General features: G+C 39.9%; 2 protein-coding genes across 2 annotated transcripts; one reads left to right on the top strand and one right to left on the bottom strand.

Moving 5' to 3' along the window:
- Positions 1-145: 145 nt before the first annotated feature.
- drc3 (dynein regulatory complex subunit 3) lies at positions 146-3,246 on the top strand (the record flags this gene model as incomplete). Its single annotated transcript, XM_080511887.1, has 9 exons — positions 146-251; positions 351-467; positions 581-747; positions 867-1,013; positions 1,164-1,283; positions 1,362-1,454; positions 1,845-1,976; positions 2,922-3,053; positions 3,151-3,246. 9 exons carry the CDS (start codon positions 146-148, stop codon positions 3,244-3,246), a joined length of 1,110 nt encoding a protein of 369 aa, XP_080368013.1.
- Positions 3,247-3,870: 624 nt separating this feature from the next.
- gid4 (GID complex subunit 4 homolog) lies at positions 3,871-8,080 on the bottom strand. The gene is made up of 6 exons (XM_080511767.1): positions 7,743-8,080; positions 7,238-7,297; positions 6,380-6,487; positions 5,917-6,018; positions 5,698-5,828; positions 3,871-5,605 (listed from the first exon to the last, which is right to left on the bottom strand). Exons 1-6 carry the CDS (start codon positions 7,965-7,967, stop codon positions 5,542-5,544), a joined length of 690 nt encoding a protein of 229 aa, XP_080367893.1. The 5' UTR covers positions 7,968-8,080; the 3' UTR covers positions 3,871-5,541.
- Positions 8,081-8,266: the final 186 nt, after the last annotated feature.

Below are 8,266 nucleotides of genomic sequence, written 5' to 3'. Positions count from 1 at the left end.
TTATCACGCTGATGGCAACAATATACACAAACGTTTCAAATTGCCCATGCCCTCATATTGTACCATACCTTTCACAGGATAAAGGGAAGCCAAATAAGCCATCGGCGCAATGAATGAGGGAACTCATAAAAATAAACAATGCGGGATGAATGAAATGATACTCCAGGCTGTAAAGGGCCAGGTTACTGATGATGAGGCAGCCCCTCCTGCAGAAATCAGTGATGTTCTTCATTTACGCCTGGAATACAAAAGTGAGAAAACAAGAAACTATAAACAAATGGAAATCTGTAGTGTGGTCATCTCAACCTTTGTTTTGTATTTTTTTTTTTTTTTTTTTTTTTTTTTTACAGATATAAGATATATAGAGGGCTTGTGGGATTTCACATCTTTGACCAGGCTTGACTTGAATAACAACCTCATTGACAAGATTCTAGGTCTGGACCATCTAACCAATCTGAAAAAGCTTGGTAAGATGCAACTTTTGATGTTTTTCAATTCACCTTTTATTGAATTGTCAGGCTGCTGGAAGATCTGGCAATGGTGTTTAAGAACTGGAAATCATTCTGAACATGTTTTTCAGATTTGTCATTCAACCGCATTAAGAAGATAGAAGGTCTTCAGTCACTGCGGAAGCTTGAATCGCTGAATTTATCAGACAACAAAATCTCTGTCATTGAAAACCTGAATACAATTGAGAATCTCACTCATTTCTTCTTTGCGAACAACCTTCTTGAACAGTTGGACAATGTAACAACCTTTCTTTGCAAGCATATTCTCACAGTAACAGCATGTACCGATTTTTTTTTGCAGTGAAAACAAATGAAATGTTTCACAATTTAAAGCAAATCTTTTTTTTTTTCTTGTAGGTGCTCTATCTCCAAAGGTTCAAGAATATATTTACGATCAACCTATTTGGAAATCCTGCCGGCGATGATGACAATTATCTGCATTTTATGGCTGCCCATTTTCCCAACCTGATGTTCTTGGACCGCAACATACTTGATGAGACTACAGTAAGTATAAACACTGACATAATACTTGAAAGCAACAAATATTTTTGAGGTGTTTTTTTTGTTGTTGTTTTTTTTTTTTTTTTATCCTATCCATATCTGAGCTTGGCCAAAAATTGTCTGACAAAATTGAATGTGTGTATGTATTTGCAGAAAAATGCGGCGTCTGAAAAATACCAGTATGTTCTGGACAAAATGAGAGCTGAAGAGCTGGAGAAACAGAAAGCAGAAGCGGCTCGGCGAAGCCAGGAAGCTGAACTAGAATTGCACAAAGTAATGTTCTTTAAAGTTCATATTCTTCTGTGTTAATATACGCTTTTTTTGTCTCACTGGTTGTTGTATCTCCTTCAGGATGCCTTTGTGGAGTTCTTAAACGGCCCTTATCTGTTTGAGAGTATGTTTGAAAGTGATCCAGAGACAGAGATGCTCCACCACGCTCCAGCAGTCGATTCTTTGCTGGAAACATATCCTATTTTGCTGTGCGAGTTTTTTTAATCCATGCACGTTCGTTATTTAGAGCTTTGCAACCTTTCCTTTGAATTCCTTGACCTTGCACTTACATTCAAGAGTCAATTGGTGGCGCTGTGCTCCCGGTTATTTGAAACAGGCCTCGCTGAGTATAAACGGAGGGAGTCAGAGGTGAACTCTTTCCAAAGAGGCCTGACTGAGGTGGTGACACACTATCAGCAGAAACAATCACAGATAGTGGAAACGTTTGATCAAGAGCACAGTAAGGCAAGCTGACCGGAGCATCAGATTTCAGGTAATATCTTCTGGTTTTGGAGCAAATCTTTCATCAATGTGCGATTATCTCTCGCGTTTTCACCTTCATAGAGAATATCTGAGTTGCAGCAGTTATCAGATCCAGACACAGCTATGACCAAGATCAGCCACTGCAACGTTGAGATCGACCGTCTCTATCAGACCCTCGTTACTCTGGAGTGTAAGCAGGTCCGACAGGTGGAGGTAGGTGTGTGTGCCTGTCGACCTTCTGTACTTTGAAGAAACTGCAAGTTGCAACAATGCTCATATTCTGTGGAACTGATAACATATTCTCAATTTTGGCCTATTTCTTAATTAGTATATGTTCGAGATCAGTTGTTGCCAACATGGGAGTTAAATCATCAGTTTTGGTTCTTGCTTTTTACCAATACTGATTATGTGTATTAGCTTAACATTTGCCATGATATTGTGTTGATTTCAGAAAAACATCAAGGAGTTTGATAACAGCATCTCGGAAATGGTGGCCAACTTCATTGACACTGCAGAAGGGATATATCTTTTTTTTTTTGCACGGTGAGTCAGAATAGCACCTTTGACACTTTTAGTAACACCAATTCACCACGATGCATCAATGTCCCAACTGAACGATTTACTGTAACGAGACAACCAATATGTATTTTTAGATATTTTGATACAATGCCAGATCGTGTATTCTACTGATAACTGCTTTGAACAATATTACTATACTTTTACAATCTCTCAATTTGTCATGGATGTGGTTAAAGCTATATTGGATAGTAGCTGATTTACTGTTTTTCCTTTGTTGATAATTATTGATTTCTTTAACACAATCATACATTTGTACAATGTCGCGAGCTGGAAGAGGGCTATAATCGGAAGGTGCAAGAGGCTGTCCTGGAAACTTTGGCCAAAGTGGCCACGGACACTCAGGATGAGGACATGCCACACGATGTTCTAATGGTCAGTCTAATGGTGGGGGTATTAGTATGGGACTTTTTTAGCAAGTAAGCAATAAAAAGTTATTAGCACATGTCAAAGAGGCATGAGGAGTCTGTTCAGATTTACACTGTTTGATTTTAAAAAAAAGAAAAAAAGAAAAAAAAGAAACTAAGCCTATATAGTTGCAGCACTATTCACATCTGTGTGGATACATGTGTCCACGTATAGTTGTTTTCAGATAAAGACACAGTGATGGATGCACTGACCACAGGCCACAATCACCATGTCCGCAAACTCTTCGACCGAGAGTCTCAGCTGGTTTCAGGCATTAATGCCTGGAAACAGACCCTGATTAAAGAGGTATTAACTAAAATGACAAAGACAGTTTTTTTTACATGTCAGTTTTTCCATTCTGTCCTATTTTACATTAATAATGTTCTTTTTGTCTCTTTGACAGATTCAAGACAAACAACTTTATCTGCACCGCATCCACATCTCAGACTTCCTCAAACAAAGGGACAATTTGATGGAGCAGCTTGAGAAACTTCAATAAGTGAAAGAGAAAGATATTCCCATTGTGACTTAAGCACGTACTCATAATTGTTGAAGTCACACAAAGAACTGTGACGCATACTAGGTTTTATTTGTTTCCTTCTCTTTCATTTAAGAAAATGTTTCCTGGTTTCCTCAGACAAGTATGCTCATCGCAGCACGTACACATTACTCACTCAGTTTTAATTTATCTATTACTTTTTTCTACCATTCTCAAGTTATGATTTTTTTATGTACAATTTAATGAAAAGGTTTATAGAAGAAAGAAAAAAAGACAACATTCAAAATTCTGCCTGCATTTCTGAGATTTCTAACAAGCGGTTTCTACCAAATTTTGTACAATTCAACTTTCCTTACATGGCACCAAATATGACAGTCATTTCTCAGTGCTTTTAACAGGAAGAAAACCAACAAACCAGTTGCTTAAGTGTCAGTGTCTCGGAATTAAAATCCGAGTTCTTGTAAACCTGGAGGGTGATCCAAGACATCTTCACAAGTGTTTTATGGTACACTACTGACCTCTAGTGCTGTGTTGTGAGGAATGTCTAATAAAATGACCATTTAACCACACGACTGTATAAAATATTCATCTTTATTTCTGTTCACGCCACACCTCTGGAGCAGAATTTGTAATATCCCTAAACTCGCCTTTCCTCCGTATAAACTTTCCATCATGACACTCTCCTAAATAAACATTTGCTTCTCAGATTGCACATTTCATTTTATTTTCCTGTTGCATGACTGATGGAAAATATTATTCAGGATTGTAAACCAGAGTTACAAGAATTAGCGTTCCAACAGCATCCCCCAATGAGTTGGGCTTGTTGAGTACAAGCACTGCCCAACACATACATTTTACATAAACCTCATTCAAGCAAAGTAAAATATCCGGATGATAGGGGGGGGGGGGGGGGGAATTCACCAAACATCACAAACACAAATGTTCATGTAATTTTTTCCAAATAAAACAAAACAAGCCAAAATATGACTTCAAAGAAAGACAAGGTTTAACAATGTGTAAAATTGTAAGGCAGCAGGATTTTTCATAGAGCAAGAAAGCGTTTTTTATTCGTTGCCGATCATTTACTCCACGAGTCACACAAGGTGCTTAAAATAAAACAAACAAAAAAAACCAACTTAATTTTCACCCTGTACAAGAAAAACACATCCGAAAGCTGTAGTATATTGTTTAACGATAAAACAAACTCTTAAAAATTGTGTGCATGGAGGGGGGGGGGGTTAACCACAGAAAATATCCACACTAAGGCTCACACTTTCACAACCCTGCATTGCTTCTGTTGCTTCGCATGTCGACTCTTCCGGTCAAACTCTTTGTGCCAGGCCAACAAATCCCTTTCATGATTGCTCTGCTGTGTGCAAAACAGCTTTTGCGTCACAGCAACTGGTGAAATCACATCTATTACAAACTAGCTTTGCGCCAGAATGTTCAACGACGTGCGCTTTCAGCTGCAGAACAACGTTATTTGATTACAAGTAAATAAAGTGTGGTTAAAGATATTAAACGTAAGGTAGTGTAAGAAATCCTATTATTAGCACAAATTTTGTAGGCAAAACTCAGTGTTCTAATGGGATTTATTTTTTTTTTTTTTTAAGACTTAGTTATGGGTATCAAGGCCTCTCCTAAATATTTCCCATTCCATCACCCTCAGATGTTGGGTTTTAGTTTGACAGAGCATCCGAGACTACCTGATAACACACAGTCCTGCAGATCTTGCATTTAACATAAGACTCAGGCCCTTCCTTGCATCATTTTGGCACGAGACCTTGGGCATCAAAGTAACCATATTTTGTTTAATTAAAATAAGACTGGGAAATCAATCTAACTTGACGGGACAAATTGTACCAACATCTTTTCTCTTGCAGTTTTAACTGAAAGGCCATTTTCATCAGCGTTTCCTTTTAAAAAGGAAAACAAGACCAAAAATGTTGACCTCCAGCCGCGGGGAGACGGCTTCTATGAGAGTGTAGAGATTCAATGCCAATTAAATAAAAACGGGACAAATTAAAAATTTTCAATCAAACATAGGTTCTGCAGCAACTGTGCATCTGTCCATGCTTCACAGCTTTTTGCCTTGATTCATCTTCATCTGTGACTTTCCCTCTTGTCCAGCAGAAGAGTGTCTGACCCCCCATTTGTGAATTCTTCCCCCAGTGAGGAGAACAGGTCGCCTCGATTCTTGGCAATAAAAAATGGGTCCCCGTCATTCCCATCCCATTCAGTCACGGGGCATCTTCAACGGTCTCTTTCGTCACTCGGTATTCCCGTGCATTTGTGTCACCGAAACTCATAAATAGGCATACTGTGCTCCCGAACGTGGCTGAGGCTTAGAGACTGGTACCTGCGCAAATGAACAGAAACGACAGTCAAATAAACAAGCACCACTGAAACACAAACATCCTCTGTGAGATTTGTCTGCATTTTCAAAATTACCACTCTGAGCTTCGATGGTAGTAGTAGCCCTCAATAGTCGCTGTGGACTTCTGGAAGCAGATGTAGTAGAAGCCTGCGAAGGAGGCACCGCTGATGTCTTTGATCGTGTGATCTGGGACTAGAAACTGCTCCTGAAAAGGCAAGCACAGTTCACGTTGGAGCTCCATGATACGACGGGAATGGAGAAAGCAGAACGAGCCGATTGATAAGAGGACCAACCTTCCATCTCATAAATATATAATCGCCGTCTTCCAGGGCTTTATAGTCAAATTCATCAGAGTTAAAGTTTTTGGCATATTTGTAAAAAGCCTGGAACTTGCCCTGTTGGGAGAACAAAAAAAACAACAGATTGTTATGTTATATGAATTCATCCTGCTTAATCAACCACCAACAATAGGGAATGTATTGCCATTGGCATGAATTGCATATTGAAATGATCATAAATTATTTGTATAATGAGTATTTTCTTACATTTGCCATTGTATCTTTTATAAACGAGAAAAAAACATGTGCTGCCCATATGACTAAAACACACAAAACGCAGTGCCACTGACAAATTCTGATTGTATGAAACGTACCAGAAAACGCTAAATAAAAGTTGCTAGTAATTACAGAATAAATAAAAGCCATGCCTGCAGCACGGCAGAAATAAAGCATGCAAAATAAACTAAAGAGGACATACCCAGTGCTTTCTGTCCACATCCTCATCTGCATCCCACTTCCTAGTTAAAAAGGGCCTCTTTCGGCTGATAATTTCACCAGCGAAGAATGTTGTAAGAGTTGGATACTCCTGTCACAAGAGGAAAATCACGCTTAGGCAGTGTCAGGAAATCTGCGCATCCGAAGTCAGGAGGTCATTTTTTTTTTAAACAGAAATGAACCACTTTGCAACATGGAGAATATTCAAATTTTCTCGACCTGCTGTGACTCAGTCTGCAGGTCATTAACTTTGCATCAGGAGAGAAGTTTTTAGCCAAGGAAGACCATTGATTTTGATACTAGCTTCAACATGCCTTAAGCATTTTCATTTAAAAAAACAAACTAACAAAAACAAAACTCGGCAGTGCATCAAATGCCTTGGATTGTCTGCAACAAGCCAATGCCGTCCTGCGTCATATTTTCAAATAACCTCCCCATTCAAAATGACTCCTACGTGCATTCCCTATGCCGTTTCGTGCTTTTTAAGTGAAGTCACTAAAAATGACACAAAAAAACAATCATTCGGTCTTATGTCCAACGCCACCTCCATACAGATTTACACACCCAGACAACTCCTCTTCCACTCTGCCTCAGACAGGGTGCACTCCAGGATCCTGCTGACCTTTTTTTACTTTCACACGTTGCATAATGTAACGAGTATACAGTTGACACACTTACAGTGAAGCACCCCAGTCAGTAGGAATACCTCAGGTTTGACTCCCATCTAATCTGAAGCTGTCACAATTCAGCCTGCTTCAATCACGTGGAAATCAGTAGGTGGATTTGTCAGCGCTGGAATAAAGGTCACACTCACTATGTTTGACCTAGATTTGGGGCTTACCTCAGTGAGGCCTTTGATCTTCAGGTATCCACACAAATACGAGTCCTCCGTGGTCACATGCTGTCAGGGCAAACACATTTACCAAAGTTTTATTTGTTTACAAATTTACATGCAGACTTGTTTTTGTACGAGTTCAAACCTGGCATTAGGGAGGATTTGGGCAGAAATGTGCAACCAGGCCGTTTAGATTTTATATTTGCAAGTCTTCATTTAAAAAAAAAAAAGAAAATAATAAGCTTGTTGCACGAAATGCAAACACAGATTGAAGCAATGAAAGGGCAGCATACTTTAATGGTTTAAATGTGATCGCATTACAAAACACCAGAGCAGAAACCTCATCAAATGTTAAAATTCTAAATTAAACTGATATTAAGCAAAAAAAAAAAAAGACAGACAGCTAGCGTCTGTTAGTTAGCAACTTGTGCTACATAAACGCTGACTCTGCAGAGGAAAATAAACAAACGCAAAAAAAAATTATGAAATAAAAATGGCAAAAAGGCTTTACCTGTAAAACCACCTCGACGTCGTACGAGTTGCCTTTACTCTTCTGGTATCCCCGGAACTGAGAGCCGCTGTAGAGCAGCGAGGTGGCCACCCCCGGCTGCTGGGTGTTGATCGGGGCAGGGGGAACAAGCGAGGCCGGGGATGGGCAGGCCGGCCCGGGTGTAGCGCAGCACTCCGCTCGGACGGGCATGATGAGCGCCAAGGCGTCTCCGTCAGCAACCGTCATGGGTCTTGCGGCCGAGGACAGCACAGCTGGGGAGAGAAGGGGAATTGGCACCAGGAGGTCTGCCAGCTTCACACAATTTCTTAGCTTATATAACTTTGCTCAAATTTGCAAGCTGCCCATGGCAAACTAATGGAGAACGATCCTGCTACGTCAGATTTGAGGCTGCGGCTTCCCCGAATTTGATTGGCTGGAAGCTGGCGTTCGGCCGGAGCAATAATTCTATTGGCTAACGCGACGAAGAGCATTATGGGAGTTGAAGTCGACGCGAATGAAAGTTTTGGCGCTTTAGAAAAAGTGTC

This window comes from Blennius ocellaris, assembly GCF_963422515.1.
Source record: "Blennius ocellaris genome assembly, chromosome: 16".
Classification (NCBI taxonomy): domain Eukaryota; kingdom Metazoa; phylum Chordata; class Actinopteri; order Blenniiformes; family Blenniidae; genus Blennius; species Blennius ocellaris.
The sequence above is the reverse complement of the archived record's forward strand: the minus strand, read 5'-3'. Positions and strand labels throughout refer to the sequence as shown.

Excerpts from the sequence above, each read along its gene's own strand:
- gid4 (XM_080511767.1), bottom strand. The coding sequence starts at position 7,967 with ATGACGGTTGCTGACGGAGACGCCTTGGCGCTCATCATGCCCGTCCGA. Across the intron at positions 7,298-7,742 it reads ACGTCGAGGTGGTTTTACAG|CATGTGACCACGGAGGACTC; the intron begins GTAAAGCCTTTT and ends TTGCCCTGACAG. Across the intron at positions 5,829-5,916 it reads ATATATTTATGAGATGGAAG|GAGCAGTTTCTAGTCCCAGA; the intron begins GTTGGTCCTCTT and ends TTGCCTTTTCAG.